Here is a 22,596-nt window from a genome sequence, read left to right as displayed (position 1 = left end):
GAACCTTTTATCATAATTTGCACGGTATGAATAACAGAGCAATACATAAATTTCACCTATGCCGTGAATGCATTCAGATACAATAGACCTATACATTATACCTACAATACACATTGCCGGAAAATGTATCATTTCTACTCAGAGTTCTTCGGTAGTTTAGGTGGTATCTATTAGGCTTCTCTATTTTACTTTTCATTAAATAATGTTCATAATCTAGAATTAGATATTTTGAGGGTGTCAGAGTGCAGCAGTGGAGAACATTGCCACCTCACAACTCCAGGATGCCTGCTTCAATCCTGACCTCGGATTACTGTCAGTATGGAGTTTCACTTAATTTTCCCTGTGTTTGTGTGGTTTTCCTCCAAGTTCTCCAGTTTCCTTCCACCTTTCAAAAACATGCAAGCAGGACTGCCTATGCTAAATTGCCCCTAGGTGTGAATGCATGTGTGAACGGTGCCTGGAGATGGACTGGTGTCCCATCTGGGGTGAATTTTCCTACCCAGTGTTACTAGAACAAAGTGCGTACTGAAGATGAATGAATGAATGAATGAATAAATAAATTTGATATTTTGTTGTAATGTTGTTGGACAATTTCTTTCCTTTTTTCAAAAAAACAAGAAGAGCTAACTTTGCTCTTTAATTTAAAAATTAAAATGAATTTGTAATGTTTTGGAAAAAGAATATCTGAATTCTGTTTTACTATTTTTATTAGTTATATTTGGTCCAGACAAGTAATTTGTGGATAATTTGTCATCTTTGTCAACTTTATGGCTAGACAACACCCAACTGATACCTGATAACCTCCTAAAGTCAAAGCTTATTATTCAGTTATTCATCTTAGAGCATATTATTTAGTAACTGCAGTGAAGATAGTAGAGAACATGTAGTTATATTAATAATGGCCCTGCCACTGGGTCCAGGGAGTGTAAGGGATTAAATATAAGCGTAGTCAAAATTTAGGCCTAATGACATCATTTTATTTATTGTTTCTAGAAAATAAGGTGCACAAATGCTGGAGTATTCAGTCAATTTCACTTTATGAAGCAGAGCGTGTTTGATCAGCATTGTCATTTGCTGAAAAGTTTTTACCCTCACTTTTATATCACGTAGCATATAAAAGCAGGCAACAGATTTTTGTTTTTAAAGCTTTTATTGTGAATATGCAAATAAATATGTATAAAACAGATATACCAACAATTTAGAACTCTGTTTTAAAGCATTATTAAATAATTTCATTTTAATAACTGCAAAAAGTAAAAAAGTACATAGTAGGAATGCTTTTACAATGCATTTACATTCTCTTGCTCTGGCACTGGAGGCTTTAAGTCGTAATGACTCAGTTCACACATTGTGTGGAGCCTATACTGTCAATACAAAGTTTAATAATTTATAGTCATCTCGTAATGCTAAATAAATAAAGCTAATAAATAAAACATAATAATAAATAATGATATTCATATCAAATATTTCAAAACACTTTTCGTGGTAAAAAAAAAAATAAGCATATTTCCTTCGGTCCATGGCCCACTCAGAAAAAAAAGTACTGTTTGTTTCATTGTCGACGCAGTGGTACCCTTAAGGATAAATCTTTTGTACCTTTACCTTTTGTATCTTTCACCTGTGGATATAGTGTACCTTTAAAAAAAAGTTTTAAGGTACATAATTGGATGATAATTAAATATACACTAAAGGCACAACAGATCCACCCTTGAGTGTACTACTTCAGCAACAAGAAAAGGTACAGTTTAGTACCCTTTTTTCTGAGAACCCATTGCAGAGGCTCTTGCACAGGTTTAGGATGTGCTGGTGGCGCTGCACGACTCGTACAGGTAATGGAAGAGGATATCGAGCTCCCCAATCGCCTTGTTCTGTGCTTTGGTGTTATTCTGAAACAAGAATTGTAACACTATAATGAGTCTATATGTTCACAAAGCGTGTTAGATATTCAGAGTCTTTAAGCAAAGTTAGACCAGCCTACCTTGTACATCTCTCCGGCTCTTTTCAGGTTCTGCGTGAAGGTCTGCAAGTGCTCCAGGTCAACCTGCTTGGAGTTCTAGAGGAAAATGGGAAATGAGCATTGACTATGAGAAGACAGCATTCTGAATACAAGCAGTCTTCTACATTTTGGATGCATATATATATATATATATATATATATATATATATGTGATGCACTACTTACACAGTGTGGTTCCAGGTCTCTAGCCACTCTGACTAAATCAGGCTTGACCAGATGCAGGCGCGGATAATGGTGTTCACGCGCCTGACTGTCCAAAATGTGCCTGAGGTAGTAATCGAGGATCTTGACGTTGACGCAGCAAACATCCCCGTCCTAGAGAAGTAAGAATAAAGTTAGGAATGCATGAATGCATTTGTATCTGTGGCACCGAAACTGCTGCAGTATCTGGTGCACTCACTTTTAGCTTGTCGCTGGAAATCACCGGGATCAGGCGAGTCTCGTGGTCCCGGTCTTGCGCCTGCGCCTGTGTGAGCACGCAACAGGAGAACGGCATTAATGCATGCAAAGTGCACATCACTGAGGAGTAAAAGAATATTATTGCCTTGAAGTATTTTGCATCAGTATCAAACATAGCTCTAATAACATGCATTAACTTTGAGCGTCCCTGGCCTTTAAACTCACATGCTTGGCCATGACCATGACGTTGTTCCAGGTCTCCGAGTTGTCCAAAGGGCGCGAGCGTAAACGCGCAGGTCGGGCATCCGCGCGCAGAGCGCAGCAGCAGCACAGCACAGCCAGCACAGCAAGCACAGCGCAATTCATCTTTCCCAAACCTGAGAGCACTCTTACAGATCAGTTATCACCTGAACAACAAGCTCCACCGTCCTTGTTCAGTGTCACACTGCTTGTGGTAACCTGCATAACCTAGTTGTTTATATAGCCCCGGCGCTGGCCTAGATCTGATCCCAACGTCACTGCGGTGTGATATCACTTCTTTGATTTGGGCGATTCCGCACCTGCTCGTGCTCATTTTGTGCCCCTATCAGCATCTCTGACTCAGGTTAATTGGTTTGGAAATTCGCACACTGTCCTGGACTGAGTTCCTGAAACGTGCAATCCAGTGAGAAGTTGCTAAACCTCCTATTATTGCCGGTATTTTTACTGCCTGTTTGGAATATGCTTCCGGTGAAATCCCCATGATGACGTTAAAAAAAAAACCGGAAACGTCTGCTTTCATGCTAATTATTACATGGTTATAATACAGGCTCTTTATTATATTTACAGTTCAGCAGCTTGAGCAATCTGACAGTGAGCGGTTGCCAAGAGACTTATGAGAGGCCTTGTACTGGTGCTAAGAGAGCCATATAGAGTGTTTAAAAAGTGAGGAAAATAAATCAGTTATGCAATTATAAATTATATAAAATGTGCTGATGCTCAATGCTGCCATGACGTAATTGGGACGTTGCAGGTCCGACTAATAAATCATAAAATGTGTCCTGGCTGTGGAAACCCAAGCAACTCAACAGTCCATGTATGAGTGTGTTATTTATGGCTTCCTCTAGAACACCATAAGTCCAATTTACGGAATATAGAAAGATGCACTTCCTTTCTTGGATTCTTAACAAAATGTGTGAGAACAGTTTTTTCCAAACAGATTTGTATGTGACGTCAAATAAATGTCATTTTATGTCATTATTAATATGTATAACTCATATATTTTGTCTTTTTCAGTCGTATTCCTCATTCCCTAGGGTTTTGTGTTTTTTTTTTCTTTTCAGAAACATAAAACCAGTTTTTATAATACAGGAGCTTTTTTTTTTTTCTTTTTCAAAAGACAATAATTTAATTAGAAATTAAAATACAATATAAAATGTACCAATCACTGAACAAATGTTATTTTTTTTAAAATCTGCATTAATTTTTTTGACAATTTCATTAAAAAACCCCAAGAAATAATTTATGCACATTCATTAAAACCCTTGTCCATGACCATGCTATAGTGTAAGTATTAAAATATACTTTAAGACAAATAAAAAAAAACAAAAATCTAAAGCTTAGTTCCCTGAATCTTACATTAAACACTAGTATAGGGCTGTGAGTAGAGGGCCGTGATTTCTGCAGCAGTGTTAGCACCGAGACGACATTAACTCTTTCCCCAGAAGTCTTCTTTCCTCTTCTGAGCACGATCCAAAACCTGGGATGCCATGGAGCAGGAAGCTGCTGACTGGAATGAGATCTGCGACATCCTGTCATCCAGATCTAATGGACAATGGGGACAATTAGACTTAGTGCAGATCCTTTCAGATCATTTGAAACACATTAGGCCAAAATTAGGCAAAAATTGAGGCAAAATTTAAAAAAAAAAAAAAAAAGTGCTTGGCCAGAAATACAGCAATGGAAAAGTGCGCACAGAAACCACAAAATAATGACAAAATCGAATACATAGTAGTTACTGTGTAATATGATCTAAGATTAATAACTAAATACCAGGCATGGAGAATTAGAACATATTCGAAGCTTCCAGTATGTGCACCACATCAAAAGGTAAAGAATGACTGAACTAGGTTGCTGTGCACTCTGACAGACAGAAAAAGCGCTGCTTCAAGTTTTTGTGATAAAAGGCTTACATTGAGTTTTTAGTAAATTAATCTGGAAATGTATACATCACCACGTATACATATGAATCATATTATTAATGAGAGAATTTTACCATCGTCAGATAGACAGTCGTTGGAAGGGAACGCAGTTCTTTCTGGCCGACGGACTCCCAGGTTACCTATAAATAAAGTAGAAATACAGACAAAGAAGACTTTTGGTCATTTTTTTGCAGTGTTTTTTATTATAATATACGAATCATATTGTATATCTGATGACATAATAATTTAATTTGTAATTCATTCAATTTGTAATACTTCTGTGATTGTTTTAAGAGCAAGATTCTAACTCTGTTGATGACTTGATATATGACACTGAAAATTCATAAGAATAGATCAAAATAGAGGCGAAGTGTCTGTCATATAAATACCGAGGATGATATGTTAGTATTTCAGCCATGAAACCGGAGAATAGATGGAGTAGGGATTGTACTACATTTCGGCACAATGGGGACAGTCTTAAGTCCCGCTTTATCTCAGTCAGGTAGCGCAAGGGCCTAAATTCTCAGAGATGAGCAACAGTCGACCCTCAGCGGAAAAAAACACATCATATAGACACGTTAATGGAAAAAAAAGATAACAGAAAAAAGAGAGTGGGGATGGGAGACTGACCTAAATTACTCTCCTGATGCTGTTGGCGGTAACTTAACCTCACTCTTTTCCCTGACAGTAAATGACTCATGGTAAAGCTTATATGACCATTGTGCTTGTCTGGCTTTTGTACACACTCCATGTGGTCACACTGGTGAAAAGAGGAAACCTAGTGATGAGGATATTGGCCTACTGGACTCTGAAAGCATATAACATACCGTTATGCTGAAACTCTGGGTTCCTCAGTGTGCCTTGGATCCTGATGGCATGCGATGGGGAACTGTCTATGAGCCAAGCACTGCTCGCTTTTTTGTGAGGTGTTTTTTTGGCTGGTTTTGGATCAGACGAGGATTCAGGAGAGTCTTCAGCCCTTGTGTCTTCCCTTAAGGGGAGTGGGTCTACTGTTGCCATCCCTGCAGCCGGAGGAGAACGAGACGAACTCGCACCTTCGGTCTGTGGAATGGAGCAGAGTGTCACTCTTGATCAGCGTTACATGTGCTTTCATAACCACATAATCACTCATCGTAATTAAGCTACACTTACAGCTTCACTTAGTAGCTTTACTTTTTTCAAAATAATGCAGTCAAATGACCAGATATGTTGCTGAAACCTACTTCTATATACATCTATATAATGGCAATTCTTTTCCCACTTCTGTTTAACTCTATGTATATCTAGTCGACAAGAGTGTTATTAAAAAAGTGTTTGATATTTTTTAATGATATTCAGTGACGTTTTTGGAGAAGTGTAGTGCAATTGCAGTACCTTGCTGTTTTTTTCTGGAGCTGAGACACAACTGAGGTGTCTGTAAGGTGAGTGAGCTTTTCCAAGTGGTGGTTCACTCCTCCTGGAGGTTTGGGTATACTTAATCTTTGGAGGGGAGATGAGTATAGCACCACCTAGTAGGTAGAAGGGGGAAACCTGCATGAAAATTGCAATTTCACTCAGTTTTGTCATACATTATAGGCTGGAGGAAGAGCAAATTGTAGTGACAGTTTGTAAATATACAGACTATACATATAGATTTAACATCAGTCAATAAATTGTCATTATAAGCATTTAAACGACCTGTGGCAACCTATTTCATACTTCAAGATATGTTATATCGCTTGTTATGTTATATGAGCTTGGAGCAGAAAGTGTACAAATTATTCCTTTACCGTCCTCAATAATTTATTCAAATGCACACTTCCATTACATTTAAACATATTCACTTAGCACACACTTTTAATCCAACATGATTTACAATGGTAGAAAGAAGAATGAAAGATGACTCATCACACTATATTACTTTCTTCCATTGCACTCATTTCACAAGGTCATGGCATTTTCACCTCTGATTACAAATAGTTTCCAAATAAGCTTCTGCTTTCTTCCACCAAGCATTGTTAAGTCAGGTCTGTGGTCATTTTTACGCTGGAGTAAGTTCATTATGTAAATTGTACGGTTTGGTCTTTTCCCCGTTTACATTATCCAGTGATCTGTTTGGACATTGTCTTTCCTTACATGCTTAAACTGTGTCGGTTTGCGTTAACTTTGATTGTCTATCATAAGATGTTCGGTGTCTCGTTTTAGTCAAAAAGTTCCTGTCATCTGGTGTTTCCGTTCATTGGCCCAACCGCTGAAACAAAAACCAGTATGAACTACGAACATATCAAAATGAAGGAAGTTGTTATTTGTTCTGCTTTTAAAAGTAGTGATGTAATGAAAGCGGAACAATTAGAATAAAGGAAGCTGTTAAATATTTCTGTACAGTATAGATGATTGACAGCTCTGTGAGAAACTTTCCAGGCCGTGGGGGGTTTGCTTAGTAAATTCTTCGTGTTGTAAATCTTTAGTGTCATGCAGATATGTGAGTGGGCGATATAGCCAAAACATTATAACACCATACCATAAAATTTTTGAACAATAACTGTGTATATTTTTATGTCAACCTATAAATCACTGCTGAAAGACTCTCTTTATTTAAGTTTAAATAAAGTTTGTGCGGTCTTTCACAACCCTAAGATATCACAGACTATTTATTATATGTTATATTTTTATTTTACGTCATGTATAATGCAATAAAACAAGCAAGAGAACTAGGCCCTGTTTTACAATTATCCAAAATGTGTAAATTATCACCTGAAAGTCTTTTAAATATGGTAGGAATAAATGAAAAGTGTTTATGTGACTAAAAATTAAGAGGTTTTTTAAATCGCTGTTACCATCAGATGTTTAAACATGACGTGAATATGTCATATGAAATCAATTACTTGATGCAGTAATATTAAGCAACATTTTGAAAAACTTAACATTATTTTAAGGAATAATTTAGACTTTCTCATTATTAAAACTTGGGTAAAAAAAGGGAAATTTGGTTAAAAAAAAAAGAAAGAAAAAGGTGAAACTGACAGAAACTGACTTCTGCAGATTTAATACACGCTCTTCTGATGTATTCATTTTCACGTGCAATCCTGATTGCTGATGTGACTTTCAGACTTTAAAAAAAAAATTCAATTTGGGTGAAAAAAATCAATCTATTTTCATTGACTCCACTCTGTATTTTACACTTTTGGATAGAAACAACCCAAACAGATGATTATTCACTAAGCCAAATGTGCAAAATTGACAAGACAAGATTTTTGTGGGTGTTTAACATGTTAGTAAATCAAGGCCTAAATATATAAGACTTTATAGTAAACAACCAAGAAGTGCAAAAAATATAAGGAGTATTTAATATCCTATTACACGGCATTCATAAATCAGTCCACATCAGCGCATTTCCTAGCCAGCCCAATTCATTTTGTCTGAGGTTTATAGTTAGGCAGCTCTGATTGAGTGTACCTTGCTGATAGCACTGAAAAACTGCTCTCATATCGTGGCTGAAGTAGAATCAAATGTATTAATGTTGGGTGTGTTTAGGACCTTTTATCTCAAACCCACACAATGCTCAATGGTACAGGACTGTGTAGGTTCTCCCGTTCAACAATGAAGCACACAATAGCTACTTGAGTTATAGCTCCCCCTTGTGGAGAGTCTTTTTACTGCTAAACATGAGTGAGTGCCTGCATGAGTGAGTTACAAGAAAAATCCATTGTAGTGCTTCTCATCTAAAAATACATTTGACATCAGCTAGGGGTTTCCCTGTGTAGTAAAGCAGAACTGTTTTGTATCTAAGGAACATGATATCCATTTTAAGAACACAAGTCTGGTTCACAAAATGTTAACACATATATCACTACACTAACACATATAACACTGCATCACGTTAGTGGAAACACTGTAATGTCATTACATAAGGATGCTAGATGACTAGTTATGAACTGTAAAAGGTAACTTAATTGCTTCAAAGAGATTCCGCTTGTTCACTAAAAAATGACAACAAGTAAACAAGTACTTGTAAACAAGTGTTAGCATTTTTTTTTTAATCCTCCTGTATATCGAGAGAGGTCTGATTTAGAAAGTATTTCTCATTATAAACAATATAGGAGATCTTCCACATGTCAGACTTTAAATGGAGGAATAAAGAAGTGAAACAAAGGCGTTCGTATGTCAGATATTCCAACAGCCTTTTTGTAATCATCGTGAAAATTCTTTCAGCATGAAAAGAGATCTACTGTATGTCCAAAACCTGTCATGACAAAAATCTGCCAAAAGTCAGGTGCTGTTTAGGTTACGTACAGGTAATGAGTTTCGTTTGAAGTGCTTTATAGTCTAACCTGTTTTTAAATCCCACACCTAGCCGCTCCTGCAAAAACTATGACCCCGCCCACACACTCCTGCAGACACTCACCCACCTACTCCTGCGCCTGTTTTTGTTTGTAACGTTGGCAATATTTTCCAATGAACTCAGTTGTCCAGATTCCCAAAATACCAGCAAATTAAAACTAATTCTTTAACACTACATATTTGCAACCTTGGAAGTGTGAGTCGACAGAAAACAATAAGGCAGGCTGCGTTTTGTCTTTATGACAAAGCACTGGTAATTACTACGTAGCCACAACGTTTGATCTCTTTTAGCTCACGATTTCTAACCGCCCACATGAGTAAGAATGTCCCACACCTACGACATCCCAGTCCTGATGCACGCCTCTAGTTAATTCTCCTACAGTATATGTAGGATTTCTAGAACAATTACTCGCCAGTTTGCGTACTAAGGGCCTCTGGTATGGAGCTACGTGTGATCCCGAGTACAACGCTGGCTGCTGTAGGAGGCAGACTCCAGAATTTCAGACTATAGAACAAAAATGTTCTTAAGTTAGATACGTGTCTGAGAAGGGTACAGATGTGAGAGATGGGTGTTTTTTTTTTTTTTTTTTTTTTGCTGGTTACCAGTTGCAGGAGTGGTGCGGTCATGATGAGTCCTCTGTGCAGCCAGCATTGTCTTTAGTCTGGGAGTAGGCAACCTGCCTTCATCATTGGAGTTTCCAGTTTCCTCTGGATGTGACAAGTGCCCACTCTCTGCCTCAGTGTCCCTGAACAAAAGCATTTGCACAATCGCAATATGACACAATATACCAAATAACCTGTGTGTGGACACTTACTAAATAAATAAAGTCACGTATCTTACTACATTTTAGGGGGTTTAGAGTATTTCAGTGACACACAGGATATTAGCTTTAACGCAACAAGTAATTATGAAATTATGGAAAAGAAAGTGTAAAAGATTCAGCGCTTACTCCTCCCTGTTGTCTTCTGAATGTCCATTTATATTTCCTTCCTCATTGGTCTCCTCTGGCTGCTCCTTCTTCCGCTGCATTATCTCAGCCACACCCCTCTCACAAGGACTTATTTCCTCATCCCATGCCATTGTCCTCTGTGCAGGAAGGGTGGGGCTGCTGGGAAGCTCTGCCTCTTTGCAAGAGCTTCTCCTACTTGCAGCCAAGGACACAGATGCACTGGGGCTACAGCTCTCCCTGACACTAACAGCATATAAAGGACACATTCAGAGAAGATAACACTTCCGCTCGTAAATAAAGTTACTGATTTATTTAAAAAAAAAAAAAAAAGAGCTGCTATAAACTGAACAACATACAGTTTTCTTTTACACTGGGATATATAATTTAGGTTACAGTGTTATAGGTAGAGCTATCACAATGCAGTAATACTGTGAAACCGTCAGTTTCACAGTGAGAAGTTCAATAATATATTTAATAATATAATATACAGTGCACGGGCAGGGAAGCAGGAAAACGAAAGCACTAAAAGGTGAGCATGTGTGACTCACACAAGGCAACAATGCAAAACGGAAAGGTATTCATCTAGTGTTGTGTTGCAACTTGGTAGTAACCCAATATTGATTCAGTCATGAGGTTTCTTTTCTTTAATAACGGAAAAATGGATTTATTGGAATACTGATAGACCACAAACTGCTTATGATTAAGAACTACTACTCCAAGATTTCAGCCATTTATTGTGACTCTAAAGCCATTCAATTGGTCACAATCTGTACTACTGCCCCCTTCCTCAAAAAAAAAAAAAAAATGATACTGAGATACCACAGCGAGTTTCTGTGGTTGCTATGGTTACCATTGCCTATTTTAGGGATGAGATTTTGGTTTTGTAAAGGCTAATATAATTAAAGACTTTCTCAGTGTACCTGGCCAGGTCCAGGGCCTTGATGATGGGACTGCTGGTGGAATGAGTGTCGTCATCAGTGAGAGTGGAGGAAGAAGAACTGCTAGATGCCTCCCACAGGCAGTTCTGCTCTGACAGGATCTGGCTCAGGTGCTGCCGGGAGAAGTGAGTTCCCCAGGCCCTCTTTCTATATGCTTCTGCTTTCTCACGCAACTCCCGTACCTAACAGAGCAAAGCCACAGATATTTAAAATTCAGCCAAAGCACAACTGCACTAATTGACTCTTATTCAATCATTTTCTTATATGCAAATATCTGTCTAAATAAAAAGCCTGTTTTGTGTAAAACCTGACTGGTTCAGTTGGCAAAGAGAGCAGAGAGTAATTTGTGTTGACTCTGTGTTGAGTGAAATCTTATCATACACAAACGTGAGACTGTACCAACACGTGTCAGTGTTGATTTCAAGAGAAAGCTAGGTCTAATGGATTAGAGTATAACACATGGATTAAATCAACAGAAACAGGATGTAATATGATGAATAGGATGGCGATTTGAACTGAATCCAGAAAGTGTGACCTAGAGTAATTAAAACTACACTATCACAAACAGACTCACTCATAAAAAAGGACAAGAGTAAAGTATGAGATGGATTTATGAGGTTTTGGATGGAACCATTTAAAACGATGGTACTTGGAAACAATAACTAGAGCATTTTCTTTTTTTAACCTTATTTCAAACTTCACTTTTGTTTAATTGCAATACTATACATGTAACAGATGCATGGCATCCACCTTATACATTATGAACAAAAATGTAAAAATAAATAAAATAAAATAAAATAAAATAAAAGGAGTCACTCCTTGGTAGTACGCCAATGCAATGTTGTAATTCCTGTACATTAAAAAAAAAAAAACCCAGCAAAACCACATGCAGCTTGAAAGTTCTGTGGAAAAAAGCTGCTTACTTGCTAACTTGCTGACTCATTAACAGTGAAAGTCTCATTTTCACACACACACACATTTCTGTGTAAACTAGGCAAGTATTAACGTGACATCATGAGGCCTTATCATAAATCAGATCGAATGAGCGGGTGTGCGGGGTGTGCACACACACATTACTAGAACTGAGGTCGGGAGATGACTGACTTTGAATGACTTCACTTTTAGTAACTCACTTAACTTGACAAAATTAGAAACAGCTCACATTAGACTCAATTTGGATTTCATCGTCAGTTATTTGGACTGTTTGGAGGGTCACATTAAGTGACTTGTTAAGATTTTTTTATTTAACACAAATGATGTTTGTCACAATTTATGTATGACAGTCTGGGAAAGCAGTTGATTATTGCTGAATTATTTATGAAAAAAAATTAAAACAATGTGTGTAGATGTTTGTTAATTGTTTGAAACTACTAAGAAACTCTAGATTTTCATGAGCAAAAGGTTAACTATAGAAACAGAGCGGCCAACATCTAAGGTGTAACCATAACATTTACGTGCACATACAATTTACAGCGATTAGACCAAATGCGAATAAATTTTGGCAGACAAAAACAGTTCCCAGAAGGGCAAAGGGCACAGGATGTGAACGATGTGCTATTGCTTCTGATACGTTACTTTCGTTTTGCGCTGAACTTTGGACCTGTGAATTCATGCGCCTCTTTCTTGTGAGCCAACAGAAAGAAAGTGGATGGGACTGTGGTGTCATTGGTTTGTAAAAAAAAAAAAAATAAAATTAAAAAATAAAATGAGGAGCTTATTATTATTCTTATTCAGTAGTGGTCACTTCAGACTTTTGCCTTGCTGTTTTCTTACTGTTGCTTGAAATCAGCCGTCTATTCCACCAACATTCACCGTTATAAGATAAGATCAGATAAGATCAGATAAGATAAGCTAAGATCAGATAAGATAAACTTTATCAATCCCCGAAGGGAAGTTCAGGTAGTCTTGTAGATAAGTAAGAAAGAAAGTAGTAAGAGTAGTGAAAAAGTAGTGAGAGTAGTAGAAATTATTGCTTTCCACGTGGTAGGATTTTTGTGAAACACTCTGTAGAACCCTAAAGACTTCTTCAGTTCTTCAGCCTTAAGTGTTTTATGTAGAAACCTACAATAGAGGTATCAGAGAAGGCTCCAAGAACAATCCTAAGAACCATCTTAACCATCCAGTGAACCCCTGTGTAGTGTAGTGATACCTGCCTGCAGTCTGTCCTATTGCTTAGCTTCAGTTAGCAGGCCTTTGACTTACCAAGACACTAGAAATCTATCATGATAGAAGTCCAAGGGAACCTTTATGTCCTTCATATGGATAAGAAGGACTGCATTTTTCAAAGAGAAATGTTTTCCTAGGCTTTCATACAAATTGATTAGAGGCAATTGTGCGTAAGAAGAAGGAGGCAGCCGTTAGTGGTAAGTGGTATGTTTGCAGAAGGTTAAAGCAAGACATGTTCAAATTGCTAGTTAGTTATAAAGGTAATGATGTGACTTGAGATTTGTGTGTGTGTGTGCGTGTGTGTGTGGGTGTGTGTGTGGGTGTGGGTGTGTCTGGGTGTGTGTGGGTGTGTGTGTGGGGGTGTTTTGGGTGTAATTACTAAACTGGTCCACATGAACCCACATATTAATATGATTTCTCTATCTTTCTCTACCTCCTTAAGCGTGTGTGTGTGTGTGTGTGTGTGTGTGTGTGTGTATGTGGCCATGAGCCAAGCAAAGCAGAAAGCGACAAGCAAGCTGGAAAGCTGCCGATATATTTGTGTCGAAAAGTGCTTCAGGCTCATGCGTGATCTTACGTGGGGTCTGCTGGGTTTCTGAGCAGTGTAAAGCCAGGTTTGTTATAATATGATTTTTCCACTGCAGCCCCTTAGTTTTATTTTCATTAAAAAGTTTAAGGTGGTCATCAGACCAGATGAAATCTACCCATTGCACTGTATTTTGTAGAAACTTGAATGAGTGGCATTAAAATGGTGGGAAACAGTGGACTTGAAGATGAAAAAAAAAAAAAAAAAAAAAAAAAAAAAACCTTTGGATTTAAGACTTTGGCTTCTCGACTTGGGATTTACTTGGAATACCGTTGCAAATTGCTTGATAATTAAGACTAAAAGACATGATCTTATACATGCAAAGTGACGGCACCTGCAAATCACACAGCCTTAAGCACAGATTTACAGGAAATGTGAAGGCACCTGAGACCACAGCAACAAAAGAGAGAATGAAACGGTGGGCAGGTCATTTACCTCGTGATACCACTCGTGACCCTGTAAGATTGATGACACAAATCAGTGATTAGCAAGACCATGGTGCTACATGTGCTAGCATCTGATACATACTCTCATTTCTCCAAAGCTTGCACAGGATGCCTTCTTTGTTTTTCTTTAAATCGTAAGATGAGTAATAGTACACAGAACGTTGGTTTGCTGTTACCACAGTTGCGACTCATCAGAAAATAAAACAGCCCACAGCAGACTGAGAGAAGTTAACAAGAGAGGTTCATGTATATTGTTTAAAAATCAGCATCTTCAGTTTTCTAGACTTTAGAACTGTGGTTTTGGGGTTATTCAGAATAAAGGAACATTAAATGATTTTAACCAACTGAATTTAAAAGTAGAGATGTCTGAGTTCAGTCCTGGTCATCTTCCACCCTGGAGCATTTAACCCTCCTTCACCATGTTAATGAATGCTTTTAGCAGGACCTGAATGTTGGATCAGCTGCTGTGTTGAAAGTATTAGACATTACCTCTCCCTAATCACTGTTTTTTTTTTTTTTTTTTATTATTTTTCTGAATGAGCATTAAAAATAAACGTTATACATCATGTAAGGAATAACCCACTTGGGGGCATACTGTTATAGGAAAATAATCAACATGTGTGTTGATGTGGTGTTGTGATGCAGCCCGACATAAAGCAGAGTTACCACCCAGAAGTTGCTTATTTTCCTATAACAGCATGCCCTGAAGTGTTTTATTTCTTTTATACCACAGCAATTTGCCAATGATTACAGCTGTTAATTTAAAAATGAACAGTAAGTTGTACTTTTTTAACCATTTACAGTTACATTTAATGTTGTGAAACAAGTGAGTTCCTGTTATTACTTACATTATAGCAGCTATAAACAGTCAGTTACATTATAGCAGCTGTAAATACGTCCTCACCAGCCTCTTTTTTTCTCTCTGTCGTGTTACCTAGAAACCAGAAAGCTCAAAGTCTGAAGACTACGTTACTGACTGTTACAAAGCGCTGACACTGGAGACTCCTTCCATAAACATTAAAATAAACATCTCCTTACAGAAAACTTCACCGTACCAGCTATCAGATGCTTTTCCTTGTTAAGTAACAACACATTTTTAATCCTTTATGATAAGTTTTAGATTATGTGGAGTGTCCACTATACAGGTCCCTGTGAATTAGTTGTTACTGTAGAAATGATAACATTTTAGAACAAGCACATTAATATAAACCTATCATTTGAATTACAGCAGGAACTATTACCAGAGTTGCTGTTAAAGAAAATTAATCAACACCTTGTGACCAATCCTATTTAAGAATTTAGCAGCACTGTGGTATAAACTAGAATGCTGGTGGATGGTTGTGCAGAAAATATGATATAATAAATATTATATTACACTAAAAATACCACACCCTGCTTTCAGTATTTGTGTTATAAGCTCACATATTCTCCCACGGTGTAAGGGTGAGGGATGTGAGGATAGTCGGGTTACCTCTTCTCCTGCAGTCCTGGACCTGACCCAGACACCATCAGTGTAGCGGTATTGAAGAGGAGAGCGGAAGTTTGAGCTATATTCAGTCTTCACCTTCCTGCAAAAAGATGAGAACTGGTTTGTGTAATATATTGTGTACTATACTGAAATTTTACCACCTCTACTGTATATAATTGTGAGGTGATCACTGTATCACTTGCCATTTTATTTGTTTTATCTAACGAATGGCATAACCAGACACACACCTCACCACTTCGGGTGAAACAGCTTTTGGGGCTTGTGGTGTCTCTGGTTTCGGCTTTAGGAGCTGTGGCTCTGAATGACGACTTTTCTCTTTGGGGCTTGACTTCCTGCTGAGACGTTGATGCCCTTGTTTCTTCTTCTTACTCTGTCATTAGTGCCATATGAAAAGTACAATGAGGAAGAAGGGAGAAAACTGTATTACCTCTATTACTTACTACTAAATGCTCACAATACACAATAAAAACACACCAGTACCTGGGGAGGAATATCTGGGGAGATATTCTCCATTTTGGGAGGTGAAACCTCATTTAGTTCAATGTCTCTTCGTAAGCGCAGGCCTCTGGGTGGAGGAGATCCTTTAAAGCTCCTCTTATACTCACTCTCCATTACTACTGGATTAGACTTCAAGGGTGGGATAGACCTGTTGCTGGAGTACAACATCTAGAACAGACAGTTGAAATAAAAAACATCGCTCAAATGAAACAGACGCATTTCTTTTTAGCCTGAGATTGTGCTTAGAGCCATTATTAAGAACCATTAACATTTCCTAAGAGAAAGAGAAAAAAAGAGAAAGAGTCGCCATGTTCATTACAGCTTTCAGTACTCGTCTAGTTATGTGGTACAAATTAACTTTCTGCTGCCATCTAGTGGTGATAAAGTTTTATTTTCTTCTTGAACAGAAGTACCTATAACAAGTTTTAACAAAGCATTTTAGAATAATTTGCCAGTGAACTGCAACTACAGTGAAGATGGACTGTTTTTGAAATGTTGACATTTATGGCATTTGGCAGACGCCCTGATCCAGAGCGACTCACATTTATCTCATTTTTTATACAACTGAGCAGTTGAGGGTTAAGGGCCTTGCTCAAGGGCCCAGCAGTGGCAGCTTTGTGGTGCTGGGATTTGAACTCATGACCTTATGATCAGAAGTCCAACGTCTTAACCACTGAGCTCCCACTGCCTTGTGTGCTGTGTAAGTCTGATTACGTACCTCCTGGGCATTGAGAAGAGGTGATTCAGGTGCCAGAGTTTTCCACTGAAACTGCCTCTGATACTCGGAGCTCTGGCGGCCGTTCCTCTGGCGCTCTGACTTCAGGCCTGCCTTCTTCCTCAGTACGTGGTTAACCTGTAGAACAGCATACCAAACATCTCTAACTTAATATTACACTAGCAGTCTGGTGCAGGAAGTAGCATTTCCACCTCACGGCTCCAGATCCTGTGGATCCACCACAACCCTTCCCAAGATGAAGCAGTTACTAAAGATGAATGAATGTACAGTGGTCATTATTGCATTTAAACTGATATGACTGACATGACAGTGGAATGGTAAGAACAGTCTGATAAATATATCAAGATTACTGGAGATTTACTACTTAAATGTAATAGTAATGCTCAACACTCAACAATCTAACAATTTACATAATCTCAGTTTCAGTGTGTACATGTAGTACTGATAAAACATTGTTGCAAGCAACGGATAATAATTCTTTCCCCTGTTTCTGCTAAACTGCAGGTGTGAATAGTACTCACCCCATCTGCTGGCTGTTTTTGTGTCTGCTGCTCAGCAGAGGCCCTGGATATACGACCAGATGAACATTCTTCCTGGACCGGAGTCGTTTTCGAGGCTCTTGTTGGTTTGGATGCTCTCGGTGCTAGAGGGGTTTCTACTTTCTCTACACCGTCTGTTTGTGCTACAGAGACCACAGCTGGAGGGGAAGCAGGCCGACTTGTAATCTGCTTCCTGGTTAAAACACCTGGATCACCCCACTGGACAGAAGTGGATAACCGAGGTGGGTTCATGGAGGCTTTCTTCTTGGACTGAAACTGGGGTTCTCTGCAAATTCCTTCAGGCAAATAGAAAACAACAGGAGACTAACCATAAAACCACATCTTTAAGAAATATTTACCGAAAGCATCTGTGCTTACTTAATATTTATGATGATGAAAGAAGAATTAATATCAGAAATGACTGATAATTGACATAAATTATAAATACTAACAACACAACAATTTGTACTTTTGTTACAAATACATCTGTGAAGATCTGTGAAGATCTCTCCAATTCTATTTCATAACACATTTCTAAGGGGACGGTCCTTCAGAATCGAAACCGACTCATTAACCAGTCATCATCAAGAGCTTTTAAAAAAGTAATTATAAATAAATAATCCTCCGTTTCCTAAAATACATGCTCTCTCATTAGTCTGTCATTAGCAAGTCCACCAATACACCAATAGGCTTTAGACATAATCACTGGATATGTCTGGGTGTCCTTTCTGAGTGTAATACTTAACTCTTCTTATAAAACGGATAGCCGCTGTTCTAAAATCTGATTGGCTGAGCCGTGTTCGAAGCCGTTGTAAAAGTCTCGATATAAGCACACCTGTGTCCGTGTCACAATAATCGAGTTCTGCGTTAACGTGCCAGGTTTTAAACCAACAAACCCGTTACGCTTAAGTCATTGTTCTGTCCATAGACTACTCTTACGCTGTTATGTTGCTTAGCAACAAAAGCTAGATTACTTTACAGATACAGCTACATGGTGGAAGAATTTTTATGGCAAATATTTATTAATAATAAATTAAATTGTTTATTAAACACTGGATTTTATCATGTTTTTGTCCGCGTTTTATAAAAGCATGCCTGAGAATACCTTCAGCCATGATAAATTCACTGTAACACACACCCTGTCATTGCTTATTGCTTTATTTAAATCAGAACTGTGGTTAATTCAATAAAAAGCATCATTTGAAATGAAGTCATTAGTAAGTCATTAGTAAAAGTGTGCATGTGCACAGTCAAGAGTATGCATGACGGTATGTACATTTCCACACTTATAATTAAAAATGCATTTTTTTTATAACTCTCCCTGTGTGTGTGGAAAATTGTGTACACACTTTATAAGGCCTATATTTTGAGCACTCCACTTTTATAAACCATTCCTTTGGGGTGCCTTTTATTTCTTTAACTGCATTTCCTCATTTTCTTTCTTCACATCTTTTCTCCTCCATCTGACAATGCAATGAAAGGAACGAGAAAAGAGGGATCAGAGGTATTTGCCAGAAGATTTTGTCTTCTGGGAAACATGTAACTATCTTCTGTAGCCTCTGAAGGGCAGTACTAAATGAAAAAATACGATATTTAGGCAAAATAGGAAAAATGTACACATCTTCATTCTGTTCAAAAGTTTTCACCCCCCAGCTCTTAATGCATGTTTTTTCCTTCTGGAGCATCAGTGAGCGTTTGAACCTTCTGTAATAGTTGCATATGAGTCCCTCAGTTGTCCTCAGTGTGAAAAGATGGATCTCAAAATCATACAGTCATTGTTGGAAAGAGTTCAAATACACAAAAAATGCTGGAAAACCAAAGAATTTGTGGGACCTGAAGGATTTTTCTGAAGAGCAGCAGGCAGTTTAACTGTTCAGGACAAACAAGGGACTATCAGTAAACAAAAAAACACAGCTGTGGATCATTCAGGTAACAACACAGTATTAAGAATCACGGGGATGTAAACTTTTGAACGGGTCATTTTTATAAATTCAACTATTATTTTCTCTTGTGGACTATATGTAAACATCTTTTATGTGAAATATCTTATTCAGGTCAGCACTAAATAAACAATAACATGCATTTTGTATGATCCCTCTTATTTTGGTAAAATAAACATTTTGCAGATTCTGAAAGGGGGATGTAAACTTTTGACCTCAACTGTATATAAAACAATGCCATAATGTCTTGCTAAGATGGCTCAGGACTACAATTGTTATGAGAGCTTTAGGACTGCAATTACCGAACAGTTTTGCACACAAGTCTCCATCAGTGAACAGTTTATAACTTCAACAAAAAGGACTTCATAAACTATGATGAATTTCCTGGTTACACAATCACACTTTTGATCAAGTAGTACACAGTTATAGAAGGGAATTATTCATAATCGCACTATCCGGTGTCACCCAGATGAGGATGGCTTCCCTTCTGAGTCTGGTTCCTCTTAAGGTTTCTTCCTCATGTCATCTCAGGGAGTTTTTCCTCACCACCATCGACTCTGCTCATTGCTCATTAGGGATAAATTAATAAATTTCTATGTTTAAAATTTAGATCCTGAATGTATATATGTCTGTAAAGCTGCTTTGTGACAATGGCCATTGTTAAAAGTGCTATACAAAAAAAACTGAATTGAATAAAGAAATATTAGATAAATTTGGCCTTTGGTTTTGTACACCAAAATATTTAACTCAGTAAAATGAAAGGAAAAGAGCAGTTTATGGAAGGATAACAGAGGAGGGGAGGAGAGGCAAGAGGAGTGTAGATGAAAGGAGAGGAGAGTAGAATGTAGAGGAGAGGGGATTGAGGGGAGGAGAGGAAAGAAGAGAGGAGGAGTGGATAGGAGAGGAGATGAGGGGAGGAGGGGATAGAAGAGAAGAGGAGTGGAGAGGAGAGTGGAATGTAGAGGAGATGAGATGAGGGGATGAAGGGAGGAGAGAGGAAAGAAGAGAGGAGGAGTGGAGAGGAGAGGAGAGGAGATGAGGGGATGAGGGGATGAGGGGAGGAGGGGAGGAGAGGAAAGGAGAGGAGATGAGGGGAGGAGGGGAGAGGAGAGGGAATGAGGGGATGAGGGGAGGAGAGGAAAGAAGAGAGGAGGAGTGGAGAGGAGAGGAGATGAGGGGATGAGGGGAGGAGGGGAGGAGAGGAAAGGAGAGGAGATGAGGGGAGGAGGGGAGAGGAGAGGGAATGAGGGGATGAGGGGAGGAGAGGAAAGAAGAGAGGAGGAGTGGAGAGGAGAGGAGATGAGGGGATGAGGGGAGGAGAGGAAAGAAGAGAGGAGGAGTGGAGAGGAGAGTGGAATGTAGAGGAGAAGAGATGAGGGAATGAGGGGAGGAGAGAGGAAAGAAGAGAGGAGGAGTGGAGAGGAGAGTGGAATGTAGAGGAGATGAGATGAGGGGATGAGGGGAGGAGAGAGGAAAGAAGAGAGGAGGAGTGGAGAGGAGAGTGGAATGTAGAGGAGATGAGAGGGAATGAGGGGATGAGGGGAGGAGAGGAAAGAAGAGAGGAGGAGTGGAGAGGAGATGAGATGGGGGAATGAGGGGAGGAGAGAGGAAAGAAGAGAGGAGGAGTGGAGAGGAGAGTGGAATGTAGAGGAGATGAGATGAGGGGATGAGGGGAGGAGAGAGGAAAGAAGAGAGCAGGAGTGGAGAGGAGAGTGGAATGTAGAGGAGAGGAGAGGGAATGAGGGGATGAGGGGAGGAGAGAGGAAAGAAGAGAGCAGGAGTGGAGAGGAGAGGAGGGAATGAGGGGAGGAGAGGAAAGAAGAGAGGAGGAGTGGAGAGGAGAGGAGATGAGGGAATGAGGGGAGGAGAGAGGAAAGAAGAGAGGAGGAGTGGAGAGGAGAGGAGATGAGGGAATGAGGGGAGGAGAGAGGAAAGAAGAGAGGAGGAGTGGAGAGGAGGTCTGGTGTGTCTCACCCAGCTGGTCAGACCTCAGTCCAGCCAATCGCACTGCGCGCTGCGGTGACGCGCCTCTCTCTCGCCTCGCCTTGTGTTTGCTCCGGTTCCTGCTGATGGCCTGCGTGATGGAGGCAGAAACAGTAACGCGTCACGAGCTTTAATCCCAGTTTAGCTTAAACGGCTAACTCACTACTGCTAAGATTTTCTCGAAGCTTGCTTAAGCATTAGCCTCATGACTCTTCTGCTGTTGTTGTTGTTGCAGTAACAGTAACACTGTGTTATTACAGTGCAGAAGTACAGTACACTAGCTGTAGGTTTGCGCGTGCAGGAAATCAACCGCTGCTGTGTTTACTATAGAAAACATGCGATTTTTTTTAAAGATTTCGCAGATATTTTGGGAGGAAATCTACTAAAGCAAAGAGCAAAACCCTTTACTTTACCCCTCATGGATTCACTCTGTCATTCTCCTCTTTATTTGGAGCAGATAAAACCGAAACCATCCGCAGGCTCAGCATTAGCATTAGCATTAGCTTAGCTTTAAACCCAGTGACGTAAAATGAGCAATTTCCGCTTTCGGCTCTTCCCTGCACTCTGGGTTTGAATCAAGGAAAAGGCATACCTTAAAAGTGACTGTCATTTCAGCTCTGAAAATGAATTCCTTCTCAATCTAAAGAAAAGCAGGCGTCCCGTTAATAAATCTGCTTGTGTACAAGCTGTTAAGACGCTGGTCGCCATGGTGACGGCTGGGGCGTCCCTTGATACGCGCATGCGCAGTAAAGGCACACCCAAGCCTCTATTTGTTGTGAAGCTTTCGCACAGTGTGTGCTTCTTTAATTCACTGGCACATGCATTAACTCAAGAGCTAGCATAAATTTAGACAGCATAGCTAAAGGTATGGATTAAAAAGTAGGGGATTAAGAAGTACTGAAGCCTTAGGTTACTTTTTTCATGAGTGTCAACAATGTGGGAACTGTGCTGTTTAATGTAGCCAAGTGGCTTTATTATCATTTCAACCATATACAGTTGCTAGAGTACACAGTGGAAAGGCACAACCTTCCTCCAGGCAACATAAAACAACACAGAACTACATGAGACTACACAAAACTACATAAAGCGCATGTGCAAATGTGTGCAAATTGCACCAGGCAGTACAATAACTACTGAAACAGGACAATGTGTATGTGATTATATGAGATCTTATAGGAAAACTGTGGTAATGTGAGCTCAGGTTTGCTTTCATAATCACAGAGGAAGTAAGAGCAACACTGAGCAGGTAGAAAACACACCTCTGTGTGTGTGTGTGTGTGTGTGTGTGTGTGTGTGTGTTGGGGGTGTTCACTGATTCGCTGATGTTTGTGCAGTAGCGGATTAAAGAGCACCTGTTACACCAGCATACTGTATGTTGTTCAGGGATTGTGGTCGAGATGACAGACAGG

The 22,596-nt window shown here is 39.1% G+C and overlaps 2 protein-coding genes across 4 annotated transcripts; both read right to left on the bottom strand.

The window, feature by feature from the left end:
* Positions 1 to 730: 730 nt before the first annotated feature.
* il22 (interleukin 22) lies at positions 731 to 2,811 on the bottom strand. The gene is made up of 5 exons (XM_034313245.2): positions 2,642 to 2,811; positions 2,418 to 2,483; positions 2,183 to 2,332; positions 1,979 to 2,053; positions 731 to 1,886 (listed from the first exon to the last, which is right to left on the bottom strand). Exons 1-5 carry the CDS (start codon positions 2,780 to 2,782, stop codon positions 1,794 to 1,796), a joined length of 525 nt encoding a protein of 174 aa, XP_034169136.1. The 5' UTR covers positions 2,783 to 2,811; the 3' UTR covers positions 731 to 1,793.
* Positions 2,796 to 22,482, bottom strand: mdm1 (Mdm1 nuclear protein). 3 transcript variants are annotated; one of them, XM_026923043.3, is made up of 15 exons: positions 21,780 to 22,482; positions 21,179 to 21,278; positions 17,247 to 17,560; positions 16,708 to 16,842; positions 15,972 to 16,157; positions 15,719 to 15,861; positions 15,474 to 15,570; positions 13,992 to 14,012; positions 10,787 to 10,986; positions 9,867 to 10,109; positions 9,520 to 9,662; positions 5,971 to 6,104; positions 5,424 to 5,658; positions 4,671 to 4,736; positions 2,796 to 4,219 (listed from the first exon to the last, which is right to left on the bottom strand). In XM_026923043.3, exons 1-15 carry the CDS (start codon positions 21,795 to 21,797, stop codon positions 4,104 to 4,106), a joined length of 2,151 nt encoding a protein of 716 aa, XP_026778844.3. In that variant the 5' UTR covers positions 21,798 to 22,482; the 3' UTR covers positions 2,796 to 4,103. The 3 variants fall into 3 exon arrangements, with proteins under 3 accessions (XP_026778844.3, XP_026778846.3, XP_026778845.3); XM_026923045.3 differs by lacking the exon at positions 21,780 to 22,482 and adding an exon at positions 21,601 to 21,749; XM_026923044.3 differs by lacking the exon at positions 13,992 to 14,012 and having other exon boundaries at positions 21,780 to 22,481.
* Between the last annotated feature and the right edge of the window lie 114 nt (positions 22,483 to 22,596).

This window comes from Pangasianodon hypophthalmus, chromosome 18 (genome assembly GCF_027358585.1).
Source record: "Pangasianodon hypophthalmus isolate fPanHyp1 chromosome 18, fPanHyp1.pri, whole genome shotgun sequence".
NCBI lineage: Eukaryota > Metazoa > Chordata > Actinopteri > Siluriformes > Pangasiidae > Pangasianodon > Pangasianodon hypophthalmus.
This window is presented reverse-complemented; position numbering and strand designations above follow the sequence as displayed.

Excerpts from the sequence above, each read along its gene's own strand:
- il22 (XM_034313245.2), bottom strand. The coding sequence starts at position 2,782 with ATGAATTGCGCTGTGCTTGCTGTGCTGGCTGTGCTGTGCTGCTGCTGC. Across the intron at positions 2,484-2,641 it reads TCATGGTCATGGCCAAGCAT|GCGCAGGCGCAAGACCGGGA; the intron begins GTGAGTTTAAAG and ends GTGCTCACACAG. Across the intron at positions 2,333-2,417 it reads TTTCCAGCGACAAGCTAAAA|GACGGGGATGTTTGCTGCGT; the intron begins GTGAGTGCACCA and ends TTACTTCTCTAG.
- mdm1 (XM_026923043.3), bottom strand. Across the intron at positions 14,013-15,473 it reads CCAGGACTGCAGGAGAAGAG|GGTCACGAGTGGTATCACGA; the intron begins GTAACCCGACTA and ends TCAATCTTACAG. Across the intron at positions 4,737-5,423 it reads CCCAGAGTTTCAGCATAACG|GTAACCTGGGAGTCCGTCGG; the intron begins GTATGTTATATG and ends CTTTATTTATAG.